The 15,447-nt window shown below is 42.4% G+C and overlaps 1 protein-coding gene across 1 annotated transcript in view; it reads right to left on the minus strand.

Moving 5' to 3' along the window:
- Positions 1-10,737, minus strand: part of LOC133806177 (FH protein interacting protein FIP2-like) — a 48,650-nt gene extending 37,913 nt beyond the window's left edge. The window contains exon 1 of the mRNA XM_062244300.1: positions 10,500-10,737. Coding sequence (XP_062100284.1) covers positions 10,500-10,737 — 238 coding nt within the window. The remainder of the gene's footprint in view (positions 1-10,499) is intronic.
- Between the last annotated feature and the right edge of the window lie 4,710 nt (positions 10,738-15,447).

Genomic DNA, 15,447 nt, shown 5'->3' on the forward strand with positions numbered 1-15,447 from the left:
TCAAAAACGTTCAGAGGCAAGTCAAGGGTTAAGGGATGAATCAAGCTTGGATTTCTCAGAGTTCGAGAAACCACTCCTAGGGCCGATATATCTCCCACCCTAGGGGATATATCGCCTGACCCTATATCCCGAGTGCTCGTAGTTTCGTTCGTGTGAAGTCAACGTGTTTTCTGTATCTCCCGTGTTGCAATATATCGCCTCTAAGGCTGCGATATGTCAGCGTACGTAGATAATTTAAATGCGTTTTTGCACGAATTTAGGATAATTAAAGTTGATTAATCAGGTTTGACTAAGTAATACGTGATTCCAACAAGTTCTGGAAGGCTCTAGAGCTTCTAGAAACTTATATTATTGAATTATCCATTTAAAATGCTTAAATCCTCAAATAAACAAGATTGTGACAAATGTCAGAATCTTAATGGTTCTGGAAGATTCTAGAGTTTCTAGAACTTTCTTTTATTTAAAATATAATTAAACATGATCATGACAAGTGTCATACTCTTAATGGTTCTATCTAAACCTTAGGTTATAATTAAAATATTTCTATGACAAAAAATATTAATCAAACCTTATGTTATAATTAATATTTCTAAACTATAGGTTAAACTTATAAAATCCATAAATATTTCTACGAGTGTCCTACTAAGTCCCGGTTTGAACTAAAATCCACGAAATCTAAAATACTTCAAACTACTACTAACTATCTAGCTAGCTAAGTAAACATTCTGGGACTCTACAATTGAGCTCTAGTAACTTGCCATTGTGATGTCACCTCATCATCGCCCCCTTCAGTAGCTTTGGAAGCCTCCACAATCTTGGAGGGCTCTTGCGAGAGTCAGCTCTGGAACTTGGCAAGGTAACGCTTCGAAAGCTCCGCATCCAAAAATGTGAAATCTCATTCTTGGATGAATGCCTTGCACCAATATAGCATCTTCTCTAGGGAGTTCATTGCCTTAGTAATGTCCTGATTCGCATTCTTGGCATCATGCTTAGCTTTCTCTTCAACCTCGGTTAGTTTCTTTTTGAGCACATCGACTTCCTTATGTTTGTTGTTGAGGCTGTCGACCTTGACCTGTAGCTGGTCTTGACGTTGGGTCACTTCGATGACCTGTTCCTTGGCAATTTTTCTCATTGTCTTGGAATTCCGTCAAAACGACCCTGACCTCATCTTTTTGAGCTTGGATCCGAGCGATGGTGCAAATTTGAGCTAAGCAAGAACACAAAAGAAAAATACATAGCAGGATTAACTTGCAAAAAAAAGGAATGTAGCGAGAAAGAGGATAACTCACAGTCAGATTCATTCCTAACACTGACTCCAGGACCTCCCCTTGGGAATGCTCCTCTATGGCCCTCAGGTCTTTCACGTTTACATGGTTGGCATGACCCACTATGTGATTCGCCATGTCGTGAAGATGTCCATGAAGTGCTTCAGGGATTCTTGAAACCTCGAGCGGCTTGACTAGGAGCTGCAAGTCCACAAGCTTGGTGTCTGGGAGCGGAGCAGATGGGGCCTCGCCCTGAACAATTCGAGAAATTGGAGGGGGTTTGGAAGGACGAGGACAAGGAGCCTCATGAATTGTAACTGCAATTACCTAAGCTGGCGGTTACTTTTGCTGTTGTTATTTTTGGGCAGAACTGGCACCTTTATCCTTTGCAGGTGATCTAGTGGCAACTTTGGCTCTAGAGGTGCCTTTCTTTGATACTCTCGCCTTCTTGACGATGGGTCCAGTTCGGGCCCCACCAGATTTGAAGGTGCTCTTCAAAACAATATCTTCATTTGTAAAAGGGCGAGCATGAGAGTAACTTAAAATGGCGAGCAGAAGAGTTAGATCCAAGAAATGATTAGTCAGGATAACACAAAGCAAAGAATATAACAAGAATCCTACCCTCCGAGCTAGAGGAGGAAACTATTATGATCGGCTCTGGATTATGATCCAAACTAGGTAGAACCTCTAGCTCTTGGATTATCAGAGGAAGGGGAGACTCTAGCATTACTACATTTTCAAACCTACAGGGTTCAGGCTCCTCATCTTGACTAGACCCATGCTCGACCTTCCATTAACCTAGAGTAAAACTACCATGACATAGGGAAGACCATGATAGAAGGTTTGTACCGTATTCTTCAAAAATGGTGGACCTAAAGTGAAGGGTATTATCTATCACCATGATACATCTGGGGTAGCTATGGTCGTGGCGTACGACTAAGTGATCCACACACTGAAGGAGGGTCACATTCATGTCTGGATCAACTGGGTATCGACTTACGAGCTGCCTTGGGTTGAATCAGACTAGCTTAAAACTCATAGCAACTTGCTTCAATTCTCTACATGGGTTACCTTGGCCAGAGGTGTCAGCTGCTGCCCATAATTCAGCTGCGACTTAGTTAAGATCTTGTCCATCCTCAAGAACCTTTCTTTTGCACACCAATTGCACGACCTCCTCTTCTTTATCAACCTCTTCAGCGTCTGGGAGGAGCTCTTGGGGAGGAGGGAGCTTGGGGAGGGCACCTCAGACCCTGATGGCCAGTGTTTAATCCTTACGGATCGGCTTGATGGGCACCACGGTGGCATCATTTACCATCATCCAAAACTCTTTCTCCCTGGCAGGAATATGGGCAAGAGTCTCATATTGAACTTCGAGGGTCTCTAACCAATCCGTTCTCTTATATATAGCTACACAAGGTAACAACTCGATCAGAATATATTTAGACTTGGTTAAGAAGGAATTCGAGTACAAAGTTCAAGGAGCTGAGAAACTTACAAGGACGGTTGAAATATCAATGGGTGTAGTTCTTGAACCCATTTGACTTCAAGAATTGATCCTTGTAGTCATTCAGGTGGCTGGGGAGGTTGATGTTGGAGGCTGTGTAGGGGAATTTTCTGAGGTAGTATAAGCCATCGCCTCGTCCTTTTGACTCAAGAATGGCCTTGAGGCAAAATAAGTACATAATATTGGCAGTGTTGGGGACTTCCCACTCATGCTTCAAAAATAGATATATTAACCCCACCAAAAGTCAGTACGAATTATGGGGGAGCTAGAATAGTGCTAGTTTGTGGTAGTTTAAAAAATCTACAAAATACTGGTCCAAGGGAAAAAAGGCACCTACCTTCAGGTGCTCATCACTTCAAGCCCAAAAGTCATCTTGGAGCAGAGTACATCCCTGCTCTCCTTCCATCGGAGGGTGAGCAAGAAGACCCTCGGGTCCCAACTCATTCCCGTGACTCAGTAAAATTTTATTCACCATGCCTTGAGTCTTTATCCGGGATTCGATATGCTCGACCTCGAAGAAGGCGTTGGGGTCAACCATGATCTCCCAATCCACCACTAAGCCAATGTGGGGAATAGGGGTCTTGGATGCAATTTTCTTACCCTTATTCTTATTTTGGGAATAAGAGCTCAACACTAACTTCTTCTGGTTGGTGACAAAGTGGCCTGTTCGCGGCGACCTAAGAACAATCTTACCACAATTATAAAGTTAAGGCAACCCGAGGTTTTGGATACGATCTATTTGACCTAAGATATATACAAGCTAAGATTTCTCCTAGCACCAATACATATGCTCACACGCAGTCAGTGACCACACGCTATAACCTCAGAAAACCTCTGATACTTCAGGATTCGCGTGTCAGACCCAGTACATTTTAGCAAAAGCAGATTAATGTAAAACCACTCGAGAAACTGTGACCCTTAAGTTACCTAAAGCTGAACCTAAAAACCCTCAAATCTTCACATTCATATATTCAGACGATCCTCTTTCAAACCCAGAAAACCCAAAAAATTACCCGTTTTTGTGCATTATTTCTAATCAGATCTTGTACTATTGTTTTTGGCCTAACTACAAATTATATTAAACTCAAAGAGAACCAAAGTAGGAAAATATATTGGAAAATTTTATAAAACTTATTGAAAAATAAGAAGATGAGATTTAAATCGGATATAAAGATACTTACAATTTGGTTTTTTGGTTGAGGAAATGATAGCAACACAGGAGGTAATAATCTGAGTTTATGGAAAATGAGGGAACACAGAAAGCTCTAAAAGTATTTTGAGTAGAAAGGAGAGGATTTTTTTTTTAATGCAAAGGTTGTAAGATTCAACTCTGGTTCTCCTTTTTACATGTCAACTTTGGGAATCGATCTAGGCCACACAATTAGATTAGTTCGAGATCCAAAATCCTATATTAAATTCACGAAGCAAAGACAAAAAGTTAACAAGACAGTTGTCACGGTACTCGAAACCCGAGTAAGCGCCTATTACAGACCGACACGTGTCTCGTATTCGAGTGAGTGAGTAGGCACATTTTCACATGACCGAAGCCTAAAAGCCCCTACTGTGTGTGTCAGAAGTGAGGTCATGCACGAGCAGGAGCTTGGGGGGAAAATGTTTTACCCCAAAAATATGAGCTGAATTACTTGGCAGGAGGTACAGCTGGCAGCAAGCGTATGAAGAAAGCATGCAGATGGAACATCTAGCTAACTCTGGAGTGAGAAGCTCGAGTTAAACTTGAAAGCTTACGGCAACTAGATTGTCTCTAGATCACCTTTTGTGTCATCAACTTATTTCGAGATATGAGAGAACAAAATCGCCTTTGTGAAATTCTAAGCGTGACCCGTATAAGTTCAGATTAGTTCTTCGATACCCAGCTCGAAGGAAGTGTTAAGCTCACGGAAGCCTGATCATGACACACAGTGAAGGATCCCAAAAGACTTGGAGATTCCTCATACACTCATTAATGCTTAAATATTATTCTGTATTTATCACCTGATATTGGGGGCATAGAATGGGATGTTGCCCAAAAATGTATGTTACCATATTTATGCACGGCTACACAAAATTGTCCAGGCATACTTCCTATAAATACATGGGAGAATGGACAGAAAAGGGGATCAACATCTTGTATACTGAAACTCTGGTGAAATTGTGACAAATAATCTCACGGTGAGAACAAAATAGATCAATAAGAGTGACTCGTGGACTAGGAGGATTTTAACCATTGAACCACGTAAAAGTGCGTGAGTGCTCTTGATACTTTCTATTTGTCCAATTATGGTTTGGAAAAAGCCTAATATCTCTATTTTTGGATTCCTTAATCTAGTGTTGGCGAAAAACAGTGTTAACAACATTAGAGAGGCATAGGTGGATTGTTGATGAAGTTAATAACCCTAATTCTTATTCAATTGAATTAATATTCAGTATTGAGCTCTCTATTGTTTTATTCCTTTATTTTTATAAATTCAGAATTCATTATTTTTCGAATCAATTAGAATTAAAGATTAATTTTTGGTAGTTAATAACAGTATTCGTGGGAATGATACTTGATTTATCACTTTATTACGTGTTACGATTGCGTATACTTACGTAGTTAAAAATTCTCACAATAGCTTTATACCCTCATGAAGTTCTCCAATGTCACGTACAAGGCCCTTCATCTCAACGAGAGCCATGCGTGTGATTTCAAGGATCCCTTCTTCTTCACTAAAGACATCTTGTTCTAGACCAATCCTACTCTCATCCTAGACTTCTCTAGGGTTCGTAAGTTCCTTATTACCTTTCGAGCTGCTCTTCTCTAAAACTCATAGAATTATGTACTTAGTGATTCTTCTATTTGTTTAGGTCCCTTTCGCTGCAATCTCTATGTCTAGGTTTTTGAATATCGCCCGGAGGTGATGAACGCACTCCCGGATGTGGAGCTAGAGCTAGTTGAATTAGGGCTCCTTAAGAGGGGACAACACATCCATTGCTTGGACCTGACTCAGTTTAGGAAATCCACCACGTCTCAGGCGATGGCTGTAATCCACATAAATTACATCGATAGACTGGCCCACAATTAGTATAATCATCGGTTAACAGAGGAGCATTTGGAGAGCACTCAGGCTGCCCGAGTAGCCAGGAAGCTCGGTTGGACCAGGAGCTCAAGGAGGAGCGAAGCATCAAGTCCTCCTCCATTGATCAAGGTAAATCCCCCATCATAGTTTATAATGTTAAGTTTATAGGAGATAGGGTAAGTTCGGAGCATGTGTGGGCTTCTTTGTCGCTTCTCTGGTGTGGCCTCACCTCGGATCGTCACTAGACTTCAGAGAAGTATCAGGACTACAAAGATATGGATGATTCTTATCATTGCCATTTGAAGATACAACTACCTCCTTGGGGCTTTGTACATTGGATGATGTGACATCCTTCCATGCGAGTTGGTTTTGCCAGTATGAGACGAACACAACTCAAGAGATGGGGAGGCTTATAAGGGAGTTCACACACTTGGTGCTTCACCTGGAAGAGTAGTCTAGCGGTGGGGCTTCCCGAAAAGCCTACGTGCTCTCTATGTTGTCTTAATTTTTATTTTTATAAGTGTTTTCCTTGATTCTATAGGTACTAACACTTGTTCCTTCTCCATGCAGGTCACATGGGTTTGGTAGACATTGCCTGTGCTACGAGGAGAGTCGCCGAGGGACCCAGTGGATTTGAGGCTAAAGGGTCCTAATGACCCCGCAAGGGGGTGGGACCTTCTCCACCCCCAAAGAGGCAGTAGACCTCATCGACTCAAGGTGACGAGTCTCGGGTGGAGGACACACCCGTCTTGAAGTGTCGTCATCACCATATTTTTGCAATAATGTAGAAGGAGATTCTAGGGCTATTGAAATACCCAAAAATTTTGAAGTCCCCAAGGAGATGAAGAGCCCAATTGCCAAGAATATTCCAAGGCTATCTGGTGCACCCAGAGAGGTACGAGGGGGCGCTCCTTGAGCGTTTCAAGGTGATGTTGGAACACTTTGAGGCTCGTATGGAGGAGAGCAACAAAGCCCCACATGAGACAGCTGATGCCCTCCGTCAGCATAAACCTTATAGGGAGGGGCCTTTGGAGCCTCCAATAGGCCATGCTTAATGGAGAGCCTATTTTTCGAGAATCTCGACAATGTTGTTGCTCCACTAGCGGCAAAGCTTCTTTAGGGGGTTAGCTAGACCATGTTTGAGCTAACTGCTCATAGCTTCACCCAATACGGTGATGACAATGAAGCTTTTCTTGTATCCACATGCAAGTATGCCACAGTAAGGGTAAGTTCTTTCTCCATAGTTTGTCTTTGTTGTGTTGTGATTACTTACATCAACTGACTTGATTTTTCTTCCATTTTAGTTGACTCCAGTGGCCCAATAGCTCAGGGAAATTATGATGGAAAAGTCCTACAAGCTCCAGCGGTCTCAAGAGAAGTGGGTCACCTTGAAGGACAAGGTAAGTGTGCCATCGAAGGAGCTGGCCCGATTGAAGGCAGAATTAGAGGCAGAGCAAGCCCGTTCTAGGGCGCTGAAGAACGCAGCCACCAAGGCAGTCGAGGAGGCCAAGATTGCCAAGGAGGAAACCCAGACATCCAAGGAGTAGACTTCCCAGCTTGGCAAGAAGCCGCTAAGGCTGTGAGGGAAGATTCTAAGGCTGTAGAGGACGCAATTAGGGCCCGTGGTGAAGCCACTCAGGTGGCTGACAAGGCTTGAGCCGCTGGGGAGCGTGCCCAGCAGGCCAAGGCCGAGGCTTCTCAGGCAACAGAAGTTGAAAACTCTTCGAAAAGTAGAGGTCCTTAAGAAGGAAGTCGATACCATCTCTGAGGATTCCTTTTACGTGGCTTGGCTACACAACAAGGATATGGACCTCAATTTTACTGGGGAGGGTGATGCTACGCAGTTACTCTTCAAGGAGAACTTTTGGGCAATGACTGCATCCGAAGTTACTGCTGCTGCTGCCAGGGAAGTTGGGCATGTCCTCGAGGCTGACCCTATCATTGACCTCATTCAAGAGGTTCCACCAAGGGCAAAATAGGCTATCTTCAATTTTTATTTTTGTAAATAGTCGTGTGAGCCACTGTTTATGGGCTACCAACAATTTAATGCTCAAGCCCCTGCGTAATATTGTTAATATTATTTTCTGAATGGATTTTTTTCTCTATTTACTTGCCCTCTTTGTCTTTTACTTACACACATATTTTACATAGAGCGTTCAGTAATAATGCAAATTGGACTTATTTTATGAATTTCCTTACGTAATGTGATATCACACAAAATTTACTTATTTTAACCTGTTTTTATCCACCATACGTGGGCCCAATAGGCAACTCGAGAGTTATGTGCCCAAGTCTAGGCGACTTAGGGCTTGTACAACCTTGGGTAGTAAAATAAAATAAACAATAAAAATACAAGTAAATTTTCTGAATTTTGTCTATCGTGTTTTGTGCACACGATTTTCATTAAGTGCCCGTAAGCTACATATGAGTAGTAAATTTAGAAAATACATAGAACGCTTGCATTATTGGTAATACCAGCGAAGGTGTTCCGCATTCCAGGCATGAGGAATCAACTCCCTATTTAGTCGTGCCAGTTTTTATGTCCCGGGACATATGGTGCTCTTGACTTGGTATGGACCTTCCTAGTCTAGGCCCAACACTCCAGTACTTGGATCTCGGGTCGCAAAGAAAACTCTTCATAACACCAAGTCCCCGACCTCAAAATTTCTATCCCTCACATTAGAATTGAAATACTTGGCAACCTTTTGTTGTTAGGAAACTACTTGGAGGTGGGCATCTTCTTGGAGTTCTTCAACAAGATCCAATGATCCTAATTGGTAGTCGGGTCACACGTTGTTCGTCAATGTGTGGAGATGGCAACCTCAATTGGGAGCATAGCTTAATACCCGTAGGCCATGGAGAATGGTGAATGGCCGGTGGACATCCTAGCAGTGGTACGATAACTCCTTAATACTCTAGGAAGTTATTGATCCAAGCGCATTTCTCCTGCTCATGCATTTTCTTCATAGTAGCCTTAAGCATCTTGTTGATAACTTTCATTTGTCCGTTTGCCTAAGGATGGGCTACGAAGGAGAAGCTCTTTATGACTCCATGCCTTTTGCAAAAATCAGTGAAAAAATCACTGTCGAATTGCCATTGTCAGAGACTATCTTCCTCAGGAGCTCGTAGTAGTAAATGATGTTCTTGATAACAAAGACCAGCGCCTTCTTGGAGGTAATTGTAGTGAGAGGTTCGGTCTCAACCCACTGCGTGAAGTAGTAGACTGCCACAATCACGTACTTTACTCCTCCCTTTCCCGTGGGCAAGAAACATATTAGGTCATTTCCCCATATTGCAAAAGGCCAGGGACTTGTCATCTAAGTAAGCTCATTTGGAGGTGTTTAGGGGATGTTAGTGTATCTTTGGAATTTTTCATATTTCATGACATGATCAATAAAATCGATGTTAATCATGGGCTAGAAATAGCCTTGTCGCATAATCTTCTTGGCAAGGATTTGGCCCCCAGAGTGGTAACCGCAGAAGCCCTCATGCATTTCTCGGAGGATGAGTTTGGCTTCCTGCTCAGACACACATCAAAGTAGCGACAATGAATATCCTCGCCTATATAATTTTTTGTCCATGATCATGTACCGAGGATCCTAATAAAGTAGCTTCTAAGCCACTTTCTTGTCATGCAGTATAGGTGTCATCCAATTGTCCTGAGGTTTGATTATTTCCACTTCCTTGGGTGGTACGATGCTTGGAGAAGACAAGTAGTCAATTGGGACAACATTTAGCATCTCCACATTTTTAGTGGTGGCTAACTTGGCTAGAGCATCGACGTTAGAGTTTTGTTCCCGTGGAATTTGTCTAATGATGAATATCTTAAAGATGTGTAGTCTTCCAATCTCATGAGGAAATTTAAAAAATTTCTCAGTTTTCCACTCCATCTCCCTTCGAAAATGAGTTTCCAAGGATTTCATTGAAAAAGTATTACTAGACTACTCTTAGACTTCATCATCTGTTATCAACGTCTAAGTCTTTTTAATCTTTTTCTTATTACAGTGTAAAGAAAAAACCCCCTTTTTCAATTGGTTTTTGATTTGGTTCTTGGAAATTTATAGAATAAATGTTATTTTGATCCATTATACTAGTATAGAAATGGCAAAATGGAGTTTTTTTTAGGAAAATTTGCAAAATAAATGGTATATTTTTTTTCTGGGAGTTGAAAAGGTTACGCGAGGGTATTGTATAGACCAAGGAATAGCGGTTCAGAAATAGGGTTTATGTGCACACTTTCCAAAGACAATCCCTAATTGGGTAACTGCCCACTTTCCTTTGAAAATCGGGATCCTTTAGAATTAACACCCTACTTCGCGCGTTGGAACACTCTCGGTGCCCCAAACTTGTATCATCTCAGTTAGGTCATCCGAGTTGCTTTGCTTACTTCGAGTCTCAGTTAGTTCGGGGATTTCGTGCTTTTCTAATTTTTATTTATCTTCTTTAATCCTTTTGTCTCGGGATTTCAAGCTCAAGTCTTCCAAAACTTTTATTTTTTTTTTCCAGGTGATATGGATTCAGAGCTCGACAACATTATCGGGATGCCGCCCAAGGCCTAAGGAAGCAAGCGGGGCTGCATGACCTCGAAGGCTTTCCCTAGTGAGCCAAAAACCAAGACGCCTTCTCCCCCGAAGAAAAAGACTCCACGTACTCCTCCTCCCCCTAGGAAAGTACCTATTGCAGATATAGGTAAGAAGATCATGGATTTCAAAGGCTCGAAGCCAGCGGTTGCTCCAACCCCAACTATGATTCGCAAATTTTGTGCCATGCTGCACATGCCAGAGTATCCTTTGGCAAATGAGGCTGGAGCCTTAGGAGTCGACCTGTGCTGCGACTTACTGTCTTGAACAGGCCAATCATGGAGCAATCTCGACACTAACATGTGGAGGTTTCTTAGGGGAGACAGCAACATTTCCTCTTCGACCAGTCCCTAGAGCTCGGGGTTTCTATAAGTATCCTCACCCTTCTAATTCATCATTTTCTCAGTTTTTTATTTGCTAACTGTCATTGTTTTTTTTCAGTCTCTCCTCGAGTTTATGCGCCAATGCTCTCTGCTGCCCTCGAAGAATGCGACCAGCGAGAAGTAGGACAATGACGCCCACCAAGCCCGAATTTAGGCTGAGGACGACCTCAAAGAGGCCAAGGGAGCTCAAACCAAGGCAGAACACTCCCTCAAAGAGGCCAGGGAGGCCCAGACCAAGGATGATGTGACCCTTAAAATGGTCCAAGATACACTTTCCCCCTCCGAGGTTGAGGTCAGTTCTCTGAAGGTGGTGCTTGATACTAAGAAAATAGACTTCGATGCAGCAAAAATTGAACTTGAAAACAACACCTCGAAGATCGAGTGTCATAAAGAGGAGAAGAACACGTCCTATGAAATCCTCGAGGACAAAAAGAAACGCATGCTCGAGGAGTTTGTTGCCAAGAAAGAGTGGGCCACCGACAAAGCCATATACCGAATGTGGTCGCTTAACCCCGATGTCGACACCTCATTCCTGATGGACAAGGAAGATGATTTTTTGACTAAGTGGAAGGCTCGGTTGGCTGAAGAAGAGGCGAGTGCGAGCACCATAGTTGAGGCAGGTGGCGAGGAGGAGAGAGGAGAAGAGGCCGAGTATGCTCCTGCTACCCAGAAGTAGTTTAGTTATTTGTTTTACAAGGGCTGCGTCCCTTGTTATTTTTTTTGCAATATACATTTAATTAAGGCCCTTGGGGCCGAGACAATTTATATCATAGCTCAGTTTCGATCTACTTTATTATCGTATGCTATTCTTTACCAACAGTATTTATGTTGTTTATTTTCCAGTTTGAAAACCTTTTTGAAAATGTTTATGTAACGCCCTGGGTAGCCAAGACCGTTACACTATGTGTTTATAAAAGTATAAGACTTGCTAATCAAGTCAGTTAGTTGAAAGCGTGTCGCTAAGACCATTAGTGAAGTAGGGTTAAAAGGGTTTTGGTCATAAAAGATACATCTCATATAAATAAATGTTTTATACATGGGATCCCAAAATAAATAACGTTTGAAGGACAGTTTACAAAATTTTCCAGAGTATATACATCAATTGGCCACTCTAAGGGCAAAACAGACATTTAAGGTCCTCCTGTTCCCGTCCCTCCCTCAACCGTGGTGGCCGAGCAGCTAATCATGTACATTCCGCCTCTAAAGCTCTTCAAATCAGGGCTGATCAAGCTTACTCTTGCCTTTACCTGCATCACGTAGCACTTGTGAGCCAAGGTCCAGCAAGAAAACCATAATATCATAGCATAAACAATGGAAATAACCAACTAATTCTTTAAGCATGATCATATATTCAGCATATCATGTTTGTCAATTAACAACAACAACCAAATCATACAATAACAAGGGTCGACGCCTTAGGTCACACCCTCTGTTTACACCACTGACTCTTGTCCGCTTAAACCGAGCTCAGTGAATATTAAGCTATCCTCAGCTACCAGTGGCTGAGCCGCACCCTGTGCACCAATATAAACTCTGGCATTCTTAGGCCGTTTGCTTTACATTTCCATGGCATAATACCACCTTACATAATGCATACAAGAATACGGAGCCCTTAGTCCCGTCATAAACTCATAACCAGGTGCAGTTTTCTTACCTTTAATTCCAAATGTTCTAATTACGAGAGATAACCCTTGAGCACGATCCATTTCCCGAGCCCTAACTTACACCTAGTCCCAACCAAGATAAGGGATTCCATTAATAATAATTGTATAAAGGTTTCTAGACCAAGTTCTAGCCTCCGGAACATCAAATTCCACCAAACACGGTAGTGGAATCGATCCCGAGCACCCTAAGTTAGGTTCCCGCGACTTAAACCTCCTTAAGGCCAAAAGTGCCCTTAAGAGCCACAACCCTAAGCTCTCTATGTTGCGGCCCACCCCTATCCAGAGGCCCAGCCTCACCAAATAACAGATACGAGCTGCGGCCCAACACTCCCCATGCTGCGATCCGCCCTTCATCCTCAGCTCCCATCTGCTCCAGAGGGCCACAGTACACCAAGAACTGAGCCGCGACCTGACCCCTTTGAACCCAAAAATCTCACCATTTTTAACAATCAAACCTCACTCAATTCAACCCATATCCATACCAATAACACAAATTAACTTCCACAAACACTCTAACATATTCCTAGCATTAAAACCCAATAAAAACCTAACTTAGAAACTCATCAAAACTACACTTCAATCTTTGAAACCCAAAAGCTTATAAACCTCTTAGAACAGATAGAAATTCCCAGAATTTAAATGCTTAACTATAATTAAAAGCTTACCTTCACTGAAGAACAAGTCCACCAAGTAGCTGCTGAGCTAATTCCCAAATCCTTAGCCTCAAACAAATCTTCAATATCAAGAACCCAAACACACTTATAACCCAACCAAAACTATAGAACTTAGTCAGCTAAACCAAAATTAAATGCTTACCTAAATTCCTTTATGAACCTCCAAATTTCTACTGAGACATCCCCCAAGATTCCAGCTAAAATCCCTGAGTTTCCAGCCAAATCTCCCTTGGTTTCAATGGTTTCCTTAAGAGAGAGAGAGAGTTGAGTGAGCTGAGAGGAGAGAAAAGGGTTGGTTTAGGTGCTTTTAGCTATTTCCTTGTTGCTTTTGTCTTACTTAAGTTACTTAAGTTAATCCCAAAGCTGGGGTACCAAAAACGTCTGCGAGGGCAAAATGGTAAATTTCCCCAGTATGCCCTCCTAAGCTTCCTAACCTCAAATATATCTCCAATTATTTACTTTCATAACTCGATAACCCAAATAACTGTCTACTACCCAGAATACCCCTTGACTCGCCCCGAGTCAAGTATTGGGTCCCGTTGTGACTTTCCCGCTAACTGCAAATATATCCACATAATATTGTGGTCTTCACAATTATAACATTTAATCACATTTATGCCCTCAACGGGCAAAAATTACAAATATACCCCTTTAAGCTAAATAGGGCCTACATGCATACTAATACTCTTAAACATGCATTTCATATATCCATATAATCATATAAGCATGCTTATCACGGAATCATGCATTAAATCATTTAATTCACACATAAACCAATTATGCTCTCTTGGCATACTAATTAAGGCCCTTATGCCTTAATAGTGATTATTGGGTCGTTACAACTATCCCCTCCCACTGAGAATTTCGTCCTCGAAATTTACTTGAATAACTCGGGATATTGATCTCGCATCGCTGACTCAATCCCCCAGATCGCCTCCTCGACCCTACTATTCCTCCACCATACTTTAACTAGCGGAATTGTCTTATTCCGTAGAACCTTATCCTTCTGATCTAAAATCTGAACCGGTCGTTCCTCATAGGATAAATCTGTCTGCAATTCCAAGTCCTCATACTTCAACACATGTGTCGTATCTGAGACGTACTTTTGCAACATAGGAAATGGAATACATCATGAACTCCTGACAAATACAGTGGCAAAGCCAACCTGTAAGCCACCTGTCCAATCCTTTCTAGAATCTCGAAAGGTCCAATGAATCGAGTGCTCAGCTTGCCCTTCTTCCCATACCTCCTTACCCCACGCAATGGTGAAACTCGCAGAAACACGTGGTCCCCAACCTAGATTTCCATGTCTCTACGCTTAGGGTCAGCGTAGCTTTTCTGTCTGCTCTGTGAGGTGAGCATCCTAGCTGAGATCTTCTCAATAGCTTCATTTGTCTTCTAGACCATGTCTAGCCCCAAATACTTCCTCTCACCCATCTCATCCTAGTGAATGGGTGATCTACATCTTCTCCCATATAACATCTCATAGGGAGCCACTCCAACCGTTGATTGGTAACTGTTGTTATGTGAAAATTCAATCAACGGGAGATACTTACTCCAAGATCCATCGAAGTCGATCACACACGCCCTAAGCATATCCTCCAACACCTGAATCATCCTCTCAGACTGTCCATCAGTCTGAGGATGAAAGGCTGTGCTAAACTTCAACTGAGTCCCCATGGATTTCTGCAGAGTACCCCAGAACCTGAAGGTAAAGATAGGATCCCAATCAGACACAATGGACTTAGGAACCCCATGGAGATGAACGATCTCCCTCACATACAATTTTGCATACTGTTCCACTGTATAAGTCGACTTCACTGGTAGAAAATGAGCTGACTTGGTGTATCTGTCTACTATCACCCACACTAAGTCATAAAGTCCCACTATCCTGGGTAGACCTCCCACAAAGTCCATTGTAACCTCCTCCCATTTCCACTCAGGAATACCCAAAGGCTGAAGCAACCCTACTGGTCGCTGATTCTCAGCTTTCACCTGATGACAAGTCAAACACCTGGCCACGTACTCCACTACATCCATTTTCATCCCGGGCCACCAATATAATGCTTGTAGATCCTGATACATTATCGTGGTACCCGGATGAAGTGAGTACGGCATAGTATGGGACTCATCTAGTATCTCTTGTCTGATCCCAACATCAGCAGGAACACAAATCCGCCCCCGATACCATAACATACCAACTTCAGAAATAGAATAGTCCTTAGCTACCCTTGCTAAGACATTCTCTCTAATCTCCTGTAACTGCGCATCCACCAATTGACCCTCCTTAATCCGCTCTAGTAGGGTTGACTGCAGAGTAA

This window comes from Humulus lupulus, chromosome X (genome assembly GCF_963169125.1).
Source record: "Humulus lupulus chromosome X, drHumLupu1.1, whole genome shotgun sequence".
Classification (NCBI taxonomy): domain Eukaryota; kingdom Viridiplantae; phylum Streptophyta; class Magnoliopsida; order Rosales; family Cannabaceae; genus Humulus; species Humulus lupulus.